The 20435-nt window shown below is 45.0% G+C and overlaps 1 protein-coding gene across 1 annotated transcript in view; it reads right to left on the bottom strand.

The window, feature by feature from the left end:
* Positions 1-3594: 3594 nt before the first annotated feature.
* Positions 3595-20435, bottom strand: part of rspo2 (R-spondin 2) — a 66994-nt gene continuing 50153 nt past the window's right edge. The window contains exon 6 of the mRNA XM_083760527.1: positions 3595-5307. Within this exon, the coding sequence (XP_083616653.1) occupies positions 5186-5307 (122 nt within the window). The 3' untranslated portion in view covers positions 3595-5185. The remainder of the gene's footprint in view (positions 5308-20435) is intronic.

The raw sequence follows: 20435 nt of genomic DNA, 5'->3' as shown, positions 1-20435 counted from the left end.
CAACCGGTTTCACGACTTGAGGCCTATTACATCAGCTATTTTCAAAAATAATCGTGAAAGCAAGCCCAAATAAAGCAACTACACTTCAGAACCAAGCCCAAACTAAATTACTATGAATATCAAGCTATGTTACAGGATAACTAGTCCAGTCACTTATAATAAGCAGATCTGGCAACATACTTCACAGTGCATAAGACCATGGGTAGTTGGGTCCTCAACATGTTTCCAAAAGTCTCCCAAAATAAAAGTGAGAAAGCATTTCCTTCACCCTCCGAAATGGTGCAACACAGTATCAAAATCAAAGTAGGCTACTTCAGAAATGGGCTCCTGATGTGTAAACTGAAATCAATCATACCTTTTCTCATAATAAGAAAGACTATTTTTAGTATTTGAAATTATTGATTTCAACCAAGTATTTGTAATGGTTTTTTATCCTTTTGATAAAAAACCCAACAATAGATAGATTCAAAGTGGTGATAATGTCACCCCGGCTTCACACATTACTCGCTGCAACTCGCATCAATAGGATTTATTTTTAGCAAATGTGTAGGCCTATAATAATAATAATAATAATAATAATAATAATAATAAACTTTATTTATATAGCACCTTTCATACATAAATGCAGCTCAAAGTGCTTCACAGGGCAGAACACAAAAATAGAATACAATAAAACACAACCAAGTAGTTAAAATAAATACACTCCATGTTTAACTCAAAGAGTGAACAAACATGTACAGTCTCACAATAAAAATTTACACTGAGGGTTTTACGGTGTAGCCTGCCATTACCGGTCACCTGTCATACTTATAATGCCCCTTGTTTGTAAGGGCCTGAGTTTTGAACCCTTGGCTTAGACCCACCATGAACACATTAGCAGAAAAGCGTATGACAAACAACAGAGGGTCTCTCTTTCTCCAAATGTACAGCATGGCTCTCAAGGCCTTTGCCTTTATTACATTACCTGTAAGGGTAGGATACAGTGCTTATGCATAACATCCTGCTTTTAAAGCATAGCCTATAGATGGATATCAGTGATCTATACTGTTTAGAGCCCACCGGGCCATTTCCTGTCAGTGGTTTCACTTGTTGGTCCTTTGAAGCAGGATTTAATAATAGGACCCAACAGAACTAATGAAAATGCTCTCTGTCAGATTAAAAGGGAGCTTCAGTCTCAGCCACCTAACCACATACGGTACAGACGTAAAACACTCACACGAACATGCACGCACGCGTGTGCATGCACACAGACTCAGACAGACAGACAGACACGCATGCACACAAACACACGCATACGATTACGCACGCATACACAATATCCTTTAAAGCTACCTCAGACTTTACAGAAGTGGTTTACAGAAGTCGGGAACAGGGACAGGAACATTCCTTTACAGATGTTTGTTAAGAACGCGCCGAATTCCGATCCTACTGTATGTGTTCTACGACGACACAACAGTCAGACCGCCATCGACGTCCAGCCCTTCCACACAACACAATTAGAGGTCACAAGGGTCGCCACATTAACTGCCGTGCTGGTATCAGTGGGGACACAGTTGAGGGGAAACAAGAGATCCATTCACTGTTTAAAATGTGCAACAGAAATCCTCCGAGGTGCCTTTATTTCTTTCCACTGCAGACGTCGTAATGTGTGTGTGTTTTAGTGGTGCTGGTGGTCTTCTGCTTAATGAATCCACTTCAGTGCAGTTCCTCTCCTTAAGCCTTTAGGTTTAATCCCCCCAGTCTGGAGCAGTGACAGTCTGGCCCAGGGGATGACATCTGTGAATCGTTCATTAACTTGTAACTAGCAGCAGATGTCTTCTTAACACAACTCACTACATCTACTCTTTATTTCATTCAGTGCAACAGTGCTTTTTGTCTTTGTTTTGTCGTTCACTTGCAGGCTGGCTGCACCCAGTGGCTTGTCAACCTCACTTGCGCATTATAGTGTTATTTGCGAGGAATGTTCAATTTTATGTCAACGATGAGATCTGAATATGATTTGGCTGCAGCGCTGTGCAGTGCTGTGGATTATGATTATATGTTGAAAGTCAGTAAATGTCCCAGTGAAATAGACCATGAAGGGGCCAGTGTGTGGACACCTGTGAAAGATGTTCAGATACCCGTCAAGCTTGCGGAGTCTGGCTTGATTTAAACCTTGGTGGTGTGTCGGTGTCACACACCAAAAATGGAAGATCTACAAGCTCACAGTGTGTTGCAGGCAGCATGCGTACTGTAGTATAGGCAGCACAGTGAGTGGGATATCTCAACACTGATCAGCCTCCCTATGGAAATATCATGTGTGACTTCAGAGGGTTAGCAGGGGCAGGAAGCCTGTGGTCTGTGTCTCTCAGAATGATATATATGACACAACATGATTCATTTGCTACTGTGCGTCCATAAGCTGTCTGGCAGATTTGGCCTCACATTTTTTAACGGGCAATGATTATACAGTATGGATCTCTGGCTTAATTGGCCGTGACGTGCACTAAAACATTGCGCCTTTGGCATATACCAGGCAGCATTAGTCTGAAGGGGACTTTTATATATCTTCACGCAATGTTCCGTGGGCCATGAAAATGACTGAGAGTGTGACGTGTTTCTCATAAAGAGGTGGATGAATGGGTGTGTGTGTGTGTGTGTGTGTGTGTGTGTGTGTGTGTGTGTGTGTGTGTGTGTGTGTGTGTGTGTGTGTGTGTGTGTGTGTGTGACGGAAGACAAGTACGTCAGTCAGTGCATTACATGATGAGGTTGGAAAGCTACGGGCCACCGATGACATCCTCGCCAGGCACCGTCAACGAGGACACGTCATACCTTCTTACAAGGCCTCGGCGCTGTCGTCACGCTGTTGCCCAATTGACCAAATCCAAACCTTTAATTAGGTAGCTTGAAGTAAGCACTTCTGTCTCACGCTGTGCGACGTGATTGATTTCACGAGTGTTTCAATAATTAATGCATAATGGATTAATAATAGTGGAGTGAGATGACAGCAGCGGGAGTTTAGTTTAGCGTCATGTCATGAACAGTAGCCTGTGATTCTCAAAGTTTTGAATTTCTAGGGGCCCCCCCGTTTGAAGATGCATTATTAGTAGAGATGTCCCAATACTCTATCGGTATCGGGAAAAGTATCGGATGGGCCCTTATTTGTCATATCGGGTCATATCGGTATCTGTGAATATCAGTCTAACCACAGATCCAACACAGGGGTAAGGGGTTGACACTATGGCAGGTAAATGTTGGGGCATGTGGAGTTGGCTTTGGAGTTGCCCAAACTGCAAGTGCACATTTGAGTGAGGAGTCTGCTATAAACACAACATACACAAGATATATAGCTAGATAGCTATAAACATTCAACATGAGATCACGACACTGGTATCGGTATTCGGTATCGGCTAACACAGAAATCGGGATCGGATCGGAATCGAAAAAAGTGTATCGGGACATCCCTAATTATTAGGCATACAGTACCATTTTTTATATCTGGAACCCCAATTTATTCTACACCGTCAAAATCCTCAGGAACCCGAGTGCCGGTCCCAGAAGCCCACGTTTGGAACCAGTGCAGTAGCCTACAGACAATACTGAACAGCTTCATCACAGAGTCACATGAAATGTATTTTTAATAAAACACAATGTACACATATGCAGTCCTATGACCATATATTTTTGCTGGATCCTGAAATATTAAATCTAGAATATGTCAAACGATGCATACTTTTTTTTTTTTTTAATCCTCAAAGCATTTAAATCAGTAGATGAGGTCAAATGGATGTGATTCGGCACTTTGCTCGACATACCAGACAGAAAACCTTTTTCCACTTTTTAAAGATAATGTGTATTGGTATAAGGATTTTAAAGAATATTTCAGCACATAAGAGTAACAACAGTATGAGGCAAAAAAAAATCTCACCGAACACAAAAGTACAAAATAGAATTAATAAATAAATCAAATATATACCATATAAATGTAATAGCTAGGTGGTGGCTATGTTTATTATTTCGTTTTTAATCTGTTTAATTCTGTAGCTTGGTATTACAACCTTTTTCATCTCTAAAACATTTACAACTGTGAACGTCTCAATACTGAAAATACAGTAATAGGTTTTTTTTTCATAATTAGATAAACTCACCCACTATGTACACATGAGTTCGTTGCCATGCTAGTCAAACAACTAAATTTCTTCTTTTTTTTTTTATCCACACTATACAGTTAGAGCATAAAGCGGTCTGAACGTAAACAGTTTGTGCTGAGAATAAAATACGTTGCAACTATGCATGGCATTTCTTAACATTACTCTCAAAAAATGTACATAACATAAAGGCCATACGTGGGACACTCTGTCTCCGTCAGAGGGAGCGTTAAGGGTAGCTTTGACATAAATACAGGAAAAAATGTCTTTTAGTTCAAGATGTCAGTTACATGTCCATCAGCGTCATTTGCTTAAGCCAAACTTCTTCTTATCTTCGCGCCCCTTCTTCTTCTACTTCTTCTTCTCCCTCACGCCCTCATCCCTCCTTTCTTCTCCTCCGTCAGGATCCTCCATTGTCCCCCCTCCCTCATCCCACCTTTCTTCTCCTCTGTCAGGATCCTCTCCCTCATCCCTCCTTCCTTCTCCTCTGTCAGGATCCTCCATCGTCCCCCCCTCCCTTCCCCCAGACACAATTAGCTTGCCCACTCCCTTTACTAATACCTCTAATAACAATGTCCACTTCACTCTCCTTGCTCTCTGAACTCCTCAGTCTGTGGTGCCCCCTCTGGTTTTCCATCAACTCGGATGGTTAATGACATGTGCACGAAGGGAAACGAGTCTTCTACGAGTTCTACACTGTGTAAGGGGCACGGGCCGGGGGGCAAAGGTGGGGCGTTGCTGAGGTCGACTGGTCGCTGTTACATCACGGGGGTGTTGGTGGGGTTGGGTGTTTGGGGGAGCAGCGGGAGGCAGCGAGACCGAGCGTTATGTTTACTATCGATACTGCGACTGTACTGTAGCGCCATGGTGTGACGGGTTGAGTTGGGTTTGAACCGTGCGCCGGGGCAGAGTTGGTAGTTGGGGGGTGGGTGTTGGTTGGATGGATGGATGGGTGGGTGGGTGGGTGGGTGGGACGGGAGTCGTTGGTCAGGGTGTTTGTGGAGCAGCAGCTAGCAGCTTTGCGTCGGTTCCTTGTTTCCGCGGGGGAGCCACAGTCCTCATTGGCTCACGGAGCGCACGGAAGCCAGGTGGTCGCTGTGTTGGTTCTGAGCCCGAAACCGGAGCCTCTGCTTGTTGTTCTTCTTCTTTGGTTCTTTGGATCGGTGCTTGCCTGATCCTCCTAGAAAGAGAGGGAAAACTTGTTTTATTATTCTGATAAATGGTTTCTGCCCGTGTCAATGCTGTACTTTTATTCAACCCAGCCTTTTCACTGTCACTGCTGGGGAATACAGTGGGGAGAGATGTTGGTACGGTAAGTTGCATAACTCATTCCAAGTTGGAAAGGTCTTCCAGTCCAGGGTTAATGCATCCCAGGTTTCATTGGGGCAGGCAAGGCATGCCCGGGGAACCAATAAGAAGTATACCAATATTTTATTTTATAAGTTAACATAGAAATACTGTAGTCAAGTAAAAAGTACAATATTTGACTCTGAGAGTACCAATGGAAATACTCAAGTAAAGTTAAAAAATCACACCCGTGTGAAGTGAGGGGCGCTCTTATGATCTTACAACATGATGATGTAAAACAAACATTGAGACAAAACAAAAAATGTAATTATCTTTATTGTTAATGGGATTGTTTGTGTTAGGGACAAAACAATCATTAATTTCTCTTCATGGCGTTTTTAAAACTGTTAAAATTGAACTAAAAACAAACCTTAAACCTGTATATAGGAGGGGCCCTCAAAAGTATATACAAATAATACCTAAAAAAAAATGGTATACATCATTTGAATACATATACTTAGTTACTTTCCCCCACTGTGGGGAACCAAGTTCCCATGTGCTCATGGAACCTTGTGTGGTAGAGGTTCTTGTAAGGAGGGCTATCTATGACAGACCGGCTACTGAACCACAGGACAGCCATCTGGCTGCCAAAGTCCACAAATAAGATAAGGAGATGTGTGAATATGAGATGAGTGTGTGTGTGTGTGTGTGTGTGTGTGTGTGTGTGTGTGTGTGTGTGTGTGTGTGTGTGTGTGTGTGTGTGTGTGTGCATGCGTGCGTGCGTGCGTGCGTGCGTGCGTGCGTGCGTGTGTGTGTGTGCATGTGTGCGTGTGTGCGTGTGTGTGTGTGTGTGTGTGTGTGCGCGCGTGCGTGTGCGTGTGCGTGTGCGTGTGTGCGTGCGTGAGGGCGAGTGAGTGTGAGGGAATTTAAGGGAAAAGAAAATTTGATGCGGGGGAAAGTGAAGTAAGGCTTGGATGATTAGATAGTATCTGGACCCTGATGTGGAACACAAAGAAACAAGCCATGTCACGGTTCACTGAAACACAGCAAAATGCTACAAAAACATTTTGTTTCAAGCAGGGGCTTTATTAGTTTGAACCTATTTCTGTAAGGAAAGTTATGTGTTTAATACGTGGGCATTATCTCTAATGCCTCTCTAATTGGGCTGGCTAAATAGGGACACTTTGAACAGTAATGAACACCTCCAAACAAGACATAGACATGTACTTTGAGGGCAGCAAGTGTTAATGTTTATCGAGTTATCGTGTTTAACGGACGAAAAAATGTAAGCCTAATGAGAAAGGGAAAATTCAGCACATGAACAGAGGCTTTTATTGCATTTTGTATCACTATTTTATTATCGGACTGTGCACGCTATCCAGTTGAAGTGGTTCTCCAATTCAAGATTCAAGATTTGTATTTGTTACATCTGATACACAAATACATGAGAGTACAATTCTTTGGAACAATAGCAAAAATGTAAGTAAGTAAGTAAGTAAGTAATTAAGTCAGTCAGTAAGTCAGTAAGTCAGTAAGATAGAAATAGTGAAAATATATACAGTATTAACAAATAGGAAAAGAGTAGAGTAAAGGGGAAGTGGGACGTAATATTTGTACGCATTTTATGGCTGCCATGGATGATAATGAGTTAGTCTAGGGGTCGCAAAACCTTTCCATGATCCCCTAAATAGCCTGCTCTGGCTACAGCCCCCCATTGCGAAATGTTTTTAGAAATAGATGGTCTACAACAAGCTCACAACGCATTTCGATGCAACGTGTTGTGAGCTCTTTTGTGGACCCTTTTGACAACAATGACGTGCTCAAAATAGGGGCGCTAGGTTGAAAGTGGTTAAACAGGCACAATAATCTAATGAACTTGTTCAGATTTTAAATTACATTTTCTCATATATCTTATGATTTTATTTTGTTTGTCTCTCCTTCCAATTTCTCACCCCCCACCCCAACCAGCCCACCCACCCCTGGCGGCCACAATCTTGCACATTGTCGGTGGAATATTGCGGACACACCCAGATCAGCAACACCACGCTGATGGTTTAGCCTCACAATACTTGAGAATCTTGGCACTTAAAGGATGTTAGTGCCTGCATGAAATAAAACTGCGAGCCACTAACTACTGCGTAGCTATTGGCCAAATAGGGGCCATAGATTCTAATAACGATGTGGCTTCCCTGTCCAATCTTGGTGTGTCTACAATTTACGCATTTAACAAGATCCGAGTAAGTGGCACGAACCCTGACAAACAACTGAATGGACAAATACAGTCAATAGAGTTCCAAGAAATCCATTAAGTGCTACAAAGTAACTAGGATACCAGGTAAACATCAAACCCAACACTTGTCTAAAACACCATAATTCACTCAGCAACATAATTCACTGAATTAGTTTTGCCATGCAGTGAATTGTGATTGGTCAAATTGTATGGGGACATAATTTCAGACACACTGCACATAATTATAAAGTAGCAGCCTTTAGGGTTGTTGGGGTGTGTGTCGCTTTACACTTGCAGATTTTGCACATTATGTGAAATGTGTCCTCTGCATTTACCCATCCTAAATATTAGGAGTAGTGGGCACTGGGCACTACTAACCACTGGGGGATGGGATAGCAGATCGACAACATGACGTGTTGTGAGGAAGATTTAAGATTGGCTATTTCTCCGGTTGTAACTCAGGTCAGTTTTACTAAGAATAGCGGGTTTCAGTGGTTATTATAGTGCCAGGGAAGCTTCTTCTTCTTCAGGGACACCAGGCGGCATACCATGCAGCAACCATCTCATTGCCTTAGCTTACGCATGTTTCATGATAACTACTTTTATATATGTGATGTATGCCATGCTTTTTGTTACTGCTTAATGTAAATCGCTCTGGATTAAGAGCGTCTGCTAAATGCCTAAATTGTAAATTGTAATTGCCAGACGGGCGGTCTTTGGCCACACTGCATAAAGCCAGGCCCAGCTGTACACTAGTATCTCAAGAACTCACTGTCAAATGCATTTGAATAGCATTCTATTTTGAAAGAGACATGTGAGACAAAACAATTTATGGGGCTGTTAATTGAAACGGCAAACAAACCTTTTCAGAGCCATTTCCTGCCATTAATTTAATCTAGCTCATTTGAGTCACGTTGCCGCCCTAAGCCAAGGTATTCATGTTCCCTGCATGTACACAACGCCAACGTTGAAAATGTCTTACTGGAAATGCACTACTCTCCGAATCAGAGGCTTTCTCGTAAAATAAGGTATCTCACATCTGTTTGATAAAGAATCCCATGCCTTCAAATTGAGGAACATTAACAGAGCACTTGTTATGCTTGTTTAGTAAATGTCTCTTTAGATTTTTTGGGTGAGTTAGAGTATGATTACGGCTGCTATTACAGACACAAGACTCAAAGGCATTTGGCCTATAGGTTTCCTTTCCTAATTGCCATTTAAAGAGGTCATTTTCATTCAAAACAGTGTTGCTATGTGCTGCATAAACATGGCCTTCAATGCAACCAGCTCAACATGAATTACGTTTGACAGCAATAAAGTGCATGGTACAGTATTAAACTCCCACTGTAACAAGGCAAAGCCCACATGGGCCATTCCTGGGACACAAGGCTACATTTACACAGAAGAAAAGGCAGCATTTACGGCAATTGCGTTGAAGCACAAATAAATGCGCGAGAGTTAAGTTAAAAGCCTACTGTAGCTTTCCTGGCTAGTTCAGGAGATCTGTAATCCAAACCGCTTTTACGAACTCTGTAACACCACTTACAACACGTACAAGATTGCAGTGGCAATGCCCTTCGGTTTCATACCTAAGCGACAGGAAAGAAACCAATTCAACAGCTTTGGTTTAAGACTATGAGCTGTTGAGTTTGGGATCTGGCAGTAATAGGGTTGTTTCTCTTTTTATTGGTGTACTAATATCCGCTTACAGACATTGTCCTATTTACAATCCTGCAAGCCAAGAAAGAAATCTGTGGTGATAGAACTGCAAGACAAAACCTGGGCCAACGATTGTATCGGTTAAAAAAAAAGTCTCCTGCACACACAGCCGTGGGACTATATTTCATAAACCCAAGTTCTCGGTGATGACAGCTAGAGGGCAACCAACACCAAGGCTCCAACGCTTCTGATACAATGCAAGTGAGATGGAGTATCATATCAAGGACTTTCCTTTAGGGCACAATGCTCTCTGAACACCAAGCTTTCATCATCTCATATTTACAACCGATGTAATCACTTAAACTGATTACCAGGGTTCACAGAAGAAACTGTTTAATTTATCCGGAAAGAAATGATTAAGTCATCTCAGTTGCTTGCAAAGACCAGGAACAAATTCATAAATCTTAGAGCACGTAAAGATAATTTTGTCTTGGAAGGCACAGCATGTCTGAAATCATTTTCTGTCTTCTTTCAAAGTCATAACTGGCACTGTAAGAATTAGGTTGGGCTGCCAAAGACAGAGTAGTTCTTTTATCACAGATATGCAATGTTTTTCAATTTGGCTGGATTTAGTGTCACTTCAGCAAACCTTAATTTCACAATGTTTGGTTTCTCTTTGTAGATAAAAAATCCTCTTCTGCCAGCAAGACTTTTGTGTTTGAGTTTGCATTGAAAGTAAGTAAAACAAATAAACAGTAATCGCATAAGCAATCTAAATGTTTGGAATTTCTGAATCAGAAGCAGACAATCGTGGGATGGTTGTTTACAAAGATGACCTATATGTGTGTGTGTGTGTGTGTGTGTGTGTGTGTGTGTGTGTGTGTGTGTGCGTGCGTGCGTGCGTGCGTGCGTGCGTGCGTGCGTGCGTGCGTGCGTGCGTGCGTGCACATTCGTGTGTGCTTTTTGTGTATGTGTGTCTGTGCATGCATGTGCCCCACATCCACAAGCATGTGCTATAAACTTTCATATCAACTACACGTGTCCGTGGGAAATACTTCCAGTGTCACTTGCAATCGTATCAGCTGCCGACGCACCTGGCAAAGGAAGATTAACCTTCCCTACGTTGTACTCGGGTGGAAGTTCCACTCTGACCTTTCGCGACCGGACATTCCAGAACCAGTGCGAGTGGGATCCGCCACTTTTTCATTTTGCAGTCTTTTCATCTAAAACTCAGCGCCCTATCCCACCCCATCACTCACTGTCCCGCCGTACCCTTCTGTACCCCTCTGCTGATATTCGAGGCCTTCAGCGATAATGACTTCATGCAGCTGGATATCCAGCGAGGAGATAAGTCTTATTCGATGTATCGTATTATTAAATGCTCCAGCATACGTATCTCTTTGTGGAAAGTCAATGCGACTGACGTGTATGTCTAACTGATGGGCTAACAGATAATCAATCAAATCTATATCCAAGGGGGAAGGAATCCAAAGCCAAAACTCGGCTCGTCTGTTTCAAACATAATATCTTTGTTTTGGAAAAGGAGACCCTAGCTGAAGTAAATACCCCCCCCCCCCCCAACCCCACCCCCACCCCCCAACACACACACACACACACACACACACGCACGCACACACACACACACACACACACACACACACACACACACACACTGCCCAGCAAAAGACGAGAAAAGGCAGATTTCCTGTGTGATTGGACTGGCCTGCATGCTGCTATTTCTGGGGTGTATGTGTACATGCAAACCTATAATCACAGAGGCCATGACCTAATAAAAAGAGCAATGCACAGAGTCTACTGGCCGAGCCAAGTGCATGATTTCATCCACCAACTGCCCCCGGCGGCAGAGCAGGAATCGAAGGCCTAATCTTATCTCCACTGCTTGCGGTTTGAGGAGAGATCGATGGCCGACCTCGAGAAGGCATTAAGACATACGGTAAATGGGCTCCGATGCTCCTGACAAAAACCTCTCGTCCTCTCCCTATCCCTCCTTTGGACTCTGACGACCTCAAGACCGATCCATAGCCTCTCGTAAGAAAGGGGGAAGGGGAGAATCAAAACAATTCTGGAGATCATTCTGATGGACTTAGTATACGGTAAAGCTGGAATTTTTCGGTGGCTCGTCTTTTTCACAAACAGGCCAAAGCAGAGGCCATTATTTGCGAGGGAAGGAGAGAACTACTGGCGCCAGTGAGATTTGATTTCAGTGGCAGAAATTGGATTAGCAGCCATTAAGGGCCTCCTCACACATACATTTATAATGCCGTGAAGGGGAACGGATCTGCAGCCAGCCAGCGCTCTCCTCACTCACACGCACGCACGCACACACACACACACACACACACACACACACACACACACACACACGCACACACACACACACACACACACACACACACACACACACACACTCTCTCTCTCTCTCTCTCTCTTCGGTCTGAAAACAGATAGACTCCTTTAACACTGTCCTATACTGCTTTAATTTAGTTGTGTGTTTTGTTTTATAAGTTGTTCAGACAGGCAGGACCCAACGTGACCCATGGTTCGTATACAGATGTAGGCCTTAATTGGCAACATTAATGCACAGCCTGCATTACTGAAAGCTAATTTATACTTCACGATCGCATTGCATAACTTTGTATCACATATGGATTACTTAGCACCCCCAGTTTGGTATATATTATAGGTTTTTCCCCCCCAATCTCTAGGACTACAATATACAGTGAAATCTGTGTTAAATACATTTGGAACCAAATAGACAGGTCTGTGTGGTTCCATTTGTACACTTTTAGATTTACAGAAGGGTCAATTTAGACCCTAAATATATATCAATCATTTATTGTAACTGGGTGCCTCCTGGAACCCGTCAAGACCCCTGGGGGTCCTCGTACCCCATATTGAGAATCAGTGGATTAGATTTAACACAATCAATGTGGCGTGTATACAGTATGTGGCTGCTCTCATTCCACACTATGCTGGAAAATGCACGGTGACTTGTCATTCTCTAATTTCAGTTCTTTCTTCAGCTGTCTCCATGCCGGGAAAAAAAAAGTTATTAAATCAAGTTAACAAAACTGTAACAAAACTCAACAAGTGTTGAGTTAGAACAGAACATAAATCAAAGATGAAGATGGTGATGAAATGGAAATGACGAGGATTTAACTGAGAGACGGGGAATTTTTGAAAAGGAAAAAATACTGGGAAATAATGGAAGAGATTTATTATGTCTGAAAATGTGGGCCATTACGTACAAAGGACAATCTTTTTATAAGAAGCTCATTTTGCCATCCAGCTGACAAGAAACTGTACAGTGTCATTTAGTCCTAACAAGATTACTCTGGATCATACAGTATCTTCTGCTCTCTCTCTCTCTCTCTCTCTCTCTCTCTCTCTCTCTCTCTCTCTCTCTCTCTCTCTCTCTCTCTCTCTCTCTCTCTCTCTCTCTCTCTCTCTCTCTCTCTCTCTCTCTCTCTCTTCCCTCATGCTCTGCTCGCATTCACAGAGCTGCTTAGTAAGAATGATTTAAAACATATGCATTCCCGGTTTAAAAAGCTAATGTCGGGATTAGGTGGGTGACGTGGGTCATTATTTTCTCATCTATGGCCCGGTGGAGGATCTGCCCGAGATTAAAAAAGCAGGTTAGCTCACCGCTTTACCCTTTGAAGCTCTCTTTCTCTGACAATAAGTAGAGGTGAAAACCCAACTCGGAGATTAGCGTCTCTAAGCGGAGAAGCCCCGGTGAAGCATGCATGAATGACACAGTGATTAATATGCCCAATGGTCAACGCGGACAGCGTGTTTTTTTCCCCCTCTGGAGACAGTCACACCAGACGGTGCCCACAACCTGTCCAGGAGGGATGAGGGAATAGTACAGTACAGACCATGAAACCCTACACTTAGCTTCTGGGTTCAAGTCTATCAATCTTCAGCCAGAGACTTAACCTCCCATCACCAGACTTTCCACCGCTATACCAGAGAGCTAAGAGACTGCCGTGCAATCAATGACCAAGCCTCCACCAACCATCTCATTTGAGAGAGAAAAGACTAGATTGGTATACTGCTATACTACAGCTGCAAAGACCTTAATAAACATCAGGCCTCTTATCTCCTCGGCCAGCCCTGACATACGTTGCTGTTATGAGTGCACTAATGAGAGGTTCTGTACTTTACCTGTAAATATTTAGCCAAGACAGTCTGACTCCTAAATCACTGCACTGTTTCAACTACAATACTAGCCACACCGTGAAATCCTCAGTGGTAATTTAACTTTGAGAAAGAACCGAGAAGAAAACCCCCCACTAAATCGAACCCTGTCATGTAACCATACATACAGGTCCATTTAGAACCCGGTCATGTAACCATACATACAGGTCCATTTATCTCCATGTATAGAACCAGCTGTCATGTAACCATACTGTACATACAGGTCCATTTAGCTCCATATATAGCATAGCAAGAAAGCCCTGGAGGGACTAATTTAGGAATCAAAACAACAAAACTGCCAGGCAAGTCACACATTACCAACTATTTTTTATCTAATTTAAATCGGAACCTCCCTCCACCACACTGGCTTCACTTAACCGATGGTGTCACCAGGCAGGGCGAACGTCAGCAGGCCAGGCGGTGAGGCAAGGCGCGATGACTGGCCCGCCGCGTCTGATGCGCCTGGTGGAGACCACATACGGCCCGCAGAGAGAGAGAGAGCGGCACAACCTCATCTGTGGTCTGCTATCTCTACCGACTGACTCACCCTGCACACATCTGGGCCTAAATATATGGAGCTCTCCTCCTGCCCCACGGGCAAACGGGGTAAATGAGGGATAATTAGCCTTAGTTGACTTTAATGAATGGCTTAATGTTGTGTTTTGTTTCTGATGAGTGAAATGTAAAGCTCTGGCGTTCATCAAAGGGGAACCGCGCGCCGATGTTTCTGGAGACCGGCCGCCTGTGTTTGTTTTCTGTCCTCGCTGCACATTATCCCATTCTGACCTGAGATCAGATTCATACGAGGTTTCCGCCGGACACACACTGGTCTGATGAACCCATTCTGACCTGAGATCAGAATCTAAAAAATGTCAGTCGTTCTTCGATTTTTTCAAAAATAGCAGACCTACAAGCTCGTAGCGCGCCACTCGGTGGCGCGCTATGAGCTTGTAGATCTGCTATTTTTCAATAGCTAAAGCATAACATGATGCCAACACCAAAATGGGTGCCCGGTCAGAATGGGTTATATCTCCACTCGACGATGAGGAGGAGTGGCGCAAGATTGAACCAGGGTTCCAATTTAGAAGATCAAGAAAGAGAACACGGGGATGTAACAAATTCATCCTTCTAGCGAGGGAAGTTATTACAGATGTCAGCTGGGTTTGGGTTTTTTTTGCTCAAACGGAGGAGATATGGGCCACAGCACAACACAAGCTTTCATTTTGGCAACTTGAATATCAAAATTAGATCTGATTCGAAAAGAACTAAACTAAACAAAAAAAAAAAGCTTTGATGGATTTTTATACTTCCCGCACAACGTGATCTAAATGCCTTTAGGGAGTAGCTGTGATTAGCCGTTCATCTCAGTTTCAAACATAGTATTTTCATAATAAAATGAATTCTTTCCAAAGACACTGTTGACAATATAGTGTATATTTTTCACTCTGGTACGACTGTACCGTTAGCGCTCTCTTTGTCTAGACTGGATCAACAGCGACGGCCTCTGTGATTCATTATCTTCGCCATGCTATTAAAGTGAAGGCTAATGAAAATGGGAATTGGCATTGCAACTAAAGACAGCGAGCGTTCGTTCACATGCTCCACCTTTTCCTTTTTTAAACAATCTTTGGCATCCTTCGACTTAGAGAACGAAGCGCTCCCTCACTCCAGAGGACCACATCCATCTCCCTTACGACGCATAAAAACACCACCTCGCTGGGCTTAACTGTACACTTTTTAAAAAGCACGCTCACACTGAGAACGGATCCTGCCAAAAAAAATCGGATCCCGCCAAGGAGGTGACCTCTTCACACCGCTGTTAAACAGCTTGTTGGATGGAACATTTGTTTCTCATTTGGGGTGAGGTGAATCTGCATTTCCAGAGCCTGCTGGTGGTGTTGACTTGGACCGGGTCTTAAGCTTGGACCTCGGGGCGGTGGGCGTCAACCCCCAACGGAGCACCCATCCAGCTTGGGGGATTTAACCTGTCTCGATCCCCTCCTCCTCCTGCTGAAACAATCCTGCCGCATTAACGATAACCCACCCCATTTTACAGAGAGGAGTAAAAAGTCTGTTAACACAGCCATGAGCGGGGCAAGCAATAAGAGGTAAAACTCTTGGGACCCGCCGGAGGGTTTGTACAAGCAAGCATCCAGGGTGCTGTCCGCGAGGCCCTCCATCGCACGCACATAAACAATCTGTTATTGGCTATGAGCCACTAACATCCTATGCATAGCATACACTGAGCCTAGTAGCTTTATAACCGTGTAAGCGTGGACCGGAGTATGCGTAAAGGCATGCGAGTGCATCACGCACGTGGAAATACTAAGACTATGTCAACAGTGTACCCTCATTACATCATGGCTATACTGAGCGCTGCGTGTCACAGGAGGGACACATCAAGGCGACACGGTCTGACACGGTCCGTCTGGGTGTCGTGGGGGGAGGGGGGGGGGGGGGGGTAGCAGCCTGCTAACACCCTCTGATCTACAGCCCCGTGTTCTCCGAGGGTCTCGGGAGGAGCGGACGGGCTGGTGTTTAGGAGGAAATTGTCCAGCATGATTGGTTCTTTATTATTTCATTTCTCTGCAAGGCCTTTCATCCCTCCTCTCTCTGCTGGGAAACCCTGTGAGGAAATCCCTCTCATGTCCGGACACGGAGCGCTAGCTAGCGACCGTCCTAGAAAAACACCACCCGGGCCCTAACGAGCAGGGAGCCAAGCTAAGTCAGACGGGGCTTAGCTTCTAAAGCCAGAGACAGGGGCCGTCCGGATCATGCCGCAATCCCTGCGCAATGTCTGTTGATGGGGGAATCAAGCGTATAGCCACTAGCCGGCCTCTTTTTGTGTGTGTGTGTGTGTCTTCGTTGATTCTGTTTTTCTAACTCAGGAATGCCACTGTCGCTCGATCCCCTCAGAGGATAATACACTCATGAAGCCTAACGAACGGCACATCTTTTGATGAAAATAGTTCACTACTTCACAGAGCTGTAGGTGTGGGGGAGGCGCCACGTTGGATGTAGTTTTTGTGGAGCTCCTGTTGCGCGTGGTGGGACCAGTGGGGGTGGGAGGGTCTAGAGCTGAGCCAGGATGGGCCTGATCCTCTCTAAGGCCTGCGTTTCATCAAACGCCTGTCAAACGCCGGGGGGAGACAGACAGCTGATTGGCTTTGACAGATCCCATCGCAGACACGAGACACAAGAGTCACCGCCGCTCAAACAGCGCACCGGCTCCTCTCTGACTCTCTAACCAGGAACCACTCATCCAGTCCTGTCAATAATCCCTGCCCCTCACCACTCACTCAAACACAAACAGAGGGCTTTGCCGGCATATGGCAGACATTTTCTTGTTGTTTTTAGCTGTGTTTGATTACAGTGCAATTTCATTGGTCATTTCAGGGTCTCACCTCGACAAGGGGAGGCTTTTGTACCGAGCAGACAAGCAGATACATCAATCAGAGCTGAAGCAAGGTAACAGAAGGAGAGGCAATTGAATCAAAGTGCGTCAAGGCCCGGTTGTAGTTCTGGTTCTGTACCTGCATGGCCACCCATCAGGATAAGAGGCTCCATGTTTAACCCACTAAGACCTGAGGCCCATTAAAAACAATAGCTACTAAATCGGTAGTTCTTACAGTTTCAAGATTTTCCCCAAAAATGTGACCTTATACATCTGCTATTTTTGAATAGCCAACGCAAACATCTAAATTCTAAAATAACACAGGTGCTTTCCCGGTTTTAATGTACAATGTCAACGATACGGCACCTATAGCTATGGTCACGCATAGCCTACTGTATATACTGTACCACTAACTGTTGAAGGAATATGACAATCCTGTCCTGAGTGTTTGATGACAACAAAACGGTCAGAGAAGCTGCCTGTGACCCTGTCATTGGAGAGCAAATTTACACAAGACGTTAGATAATGCACTGCAAATTTCTTTTAAAGTTGACATTCCCGGCTGGTGACATCACCACGTGACAGTGCCTGTGCATGTTGATGCAAAAGAGTACAGTACAACCTTCACAGGTTGACTCTAGCCTCTACTTAGACCAGAATAAATGCTCTACTGTTAGCCGGCAGTCTGTATTTGTCTCAATCTTTCTTTCTCGCTCTCTCTCACACTCACGCACACGCACGCACGCGCACGCACACATGCGCACACACACACACACACACACACACACACACACACACACACACACACACACACACACACAGACTCGAGCGCGAGCGGCCAGGGTCCAACGGGCCTATACTTGCCGTTTTGTTGTGTCTGCATGTCTGTTCTCTGGGTCCATGCTTATGGACATGAGTGGGTCAGAAGCCACAGCCTCTCTCTCTGAGTCATCAGGCTCTAATTAAAAGCTGTGATGTCTCTATAAAGACGCCCGCCCGATATTGCGCGTGTGTGCGTGTGTACGTGCGCAAGAGAGAGAGAGAGAGAGAGGAAGAGGAGAGGGGCTTCTGGTGGCTGGGCCAGTGCAACTGCGTACCAGATGTTGTCAGGCTCCCCTTGTTGCTGCTCTCCTCCTCTGCTCCTGCCTTTTCCACTTCCAGCCAGAACTCTCTGGAGAAGGGCGGACGCAGTCGTGCCATACCACCTCCTCTGAACCAGTGGTTCCCAAAACTATTTCATTCCAAGGACCCCCGAATTGACACTAATTATAGCCCCGCGGACCCCCATTTGAAAAGGTATGCCTGGGACCCCCATGAGAGAATTTTTACAGCTCTAGCAGTGATTCTCAACCCGTTTCATTTCAAGGACCCCCGGTTTGACATGGCAATTCTATCTCTGGGACCCCAATGTATATGGTAAAATCAAAGTTAATTTAACTCGTTGACCCGTTAGGGTCCATTTGGTTCCATTTGTACACTCTCAGAGTTACAGACCCATAAGGGTCCATTTGGTTTCAAACTGTCATTTAGCTGGGAACCCCCTGGAACTCCCTCAAGGACCCCGGGGGGTCCCCGGACCCCACTTTGGGAACCACTGCTCTGAGCAATATGCGCCACGCGAACACATCCTCCTGTGTGGCGTGCACATTGACACTCACACGACCAGGGCCCGCATGCACTGTCAATGTGACGCCAGAGTGAGAGAGGGGTGTCACGACACCCCTCTCTCAAGTATGTAAACGAGGAATACAGTATAGGAGAAAAATGCGGCGACTTGTTCTGCTTGTGAGGTCTGTTTTATTGTTCGTATAAGCGTGTGTTTGCCTTTTCGCACTCTTGTTTGTGCGAAAGCATCTGCACGTCCATGTATAGAGTACATGTGTCTGCACGTGTGTGTGTGTGTGTGTGTGCGCACGCATGTCCGCACAGATCCTAGTCAGAGACGAAAGCATGTGCGTCCCACAGTAGGAAAGCTGGCAGTAGCGCTGGACTGGAGGTTTGGCAGACGAGAATGCACGCCGAGAGGCAGGGATGCAGCACGGACACACGGTGGGGCCGCACTGGGGATCCGATGGAGGCCTCCGAGACGCTCAAGGCTATCTAAATAATGTGAGGTGGGAATACCCAGACGGCTCAACAACAGGCTCACTCCTATTTTGTTCCCTCTCACATCCCCATGGAAAGAAAGAAAGAAAGAAAGAAAGAAAGAAAGAAAGAAAGAAAGAAAGAAAGAAAATCTATATATAAGAAGGCCAGAAGAAACTGGCAAATGTCGTGAACCTTCAGTGGAGGACCCAACTTCACAGCCCAGACGGTGTCAAGGGCTCATTCACTATACAATGAATGTATGTATGTGTGTGTGTGTGTGTGTTTTGTGAAGCGTGAATAAACATTCCACTACTGCGTCCCCATTCAGTCCCCCCCCCCCCCCCACACACACACACACACACCCCCTCCTGTTTGCTGCCACTTTGTTTGTTTGTACAGTATAGTCTGTTTTTGATGGGGCTGTTGATGTTTGTCCATATGTCTCATTTCCTCCCCGCTGGAAGGCGATGACGGCGGAAGCCTTCCTTCCCTCCCCCTCCTCTCCTCCCCGAGCCTCGCTGCGTATTACACGAGGTCACGCGTCGCTCGCGACAATGTGTGTGACAGCAGGGCCATGATGAGCGTACATTTCAGGCCGTCACTCGCGAAGCGTTACAGTAACGAGGTCAGAATTGCGAGAAAAAAAAACATTCCAAAACAAAACGAGCGCATTTAATAGCTCGCTCACAACAGAACCGCGTCTTATTATGATTATGTGCAATTCACAACAAAGCGAGCCAAACAAATAGGAGGACGGACATATCTAATGTGACTACACGAGTCTACCAAAGGCAGTTCAGCAAAAAACCACAACTCAAACCAGGCCAAGAAGTGAGAAGAGAGAGAAAAAAAAAACTTCAGTTGACACTCCTCCTCTTTCTTCCTGCTTATAGAAAAGACCAGATGACAATAATGTGGAGTATGGAGGCCCAGCGAGCAGCGCTGGCCCCCTGCTCCCCCCCACCACCCCCTCCATCCCTCCTTCCCCCCCACCCGCACTGGTCTTTGAAAGGCGTCCACATGTTTATGGCTCATGCCTGTGGTATGACGATGGATTCTCCATATAAAAGCCAGCGGGATCATGGGGTGTTTCAAATATTGCTCTCTGAAGACAGTTGCTGACAAAATGACAGCAGCCATATTTATTTTGGTCAGGGAGCGGGGGCACTTAGTGGGGAGTTAATCAGACCTACCCTCCCCCCAATCCACTTCCAGCTTCCAATCTCCCCCCTCCCCAAGTTAAGGAATGTTACCCAGGGCAGAGACGTCCCAGAGACTACTGGTAATGACTTTCTCCTCCGGTGGAAGATTTAACGCCGTTAAAATGCAGGAGAGGCAGAAAAATAAAGCCAAGCGTTTTTGTCACAGACCGTTGGCGTGAACTTTGAAGCAAGTGTTGACTGCCTGTCCAGACGTGAGCTTAGACAAT

Source organism: Protomyctophum parallelum (genome assembly GCF_964188405.1).
Source record: "Protomyctophum parallelum genome assembly, chromosome: 3".
Lineage (NCBI taxonomy): Eukaryota > Metazoa > Chordata > Actinopteri > Myctophiformes > Myctophidae > Protomyctophum > Protomyctophum parallelum.
The sequence above is the reverse complement of the archived record's forward strand: the minus strand, read 5'-3'. Positions and strand labels throughout refer to the sequence as shown.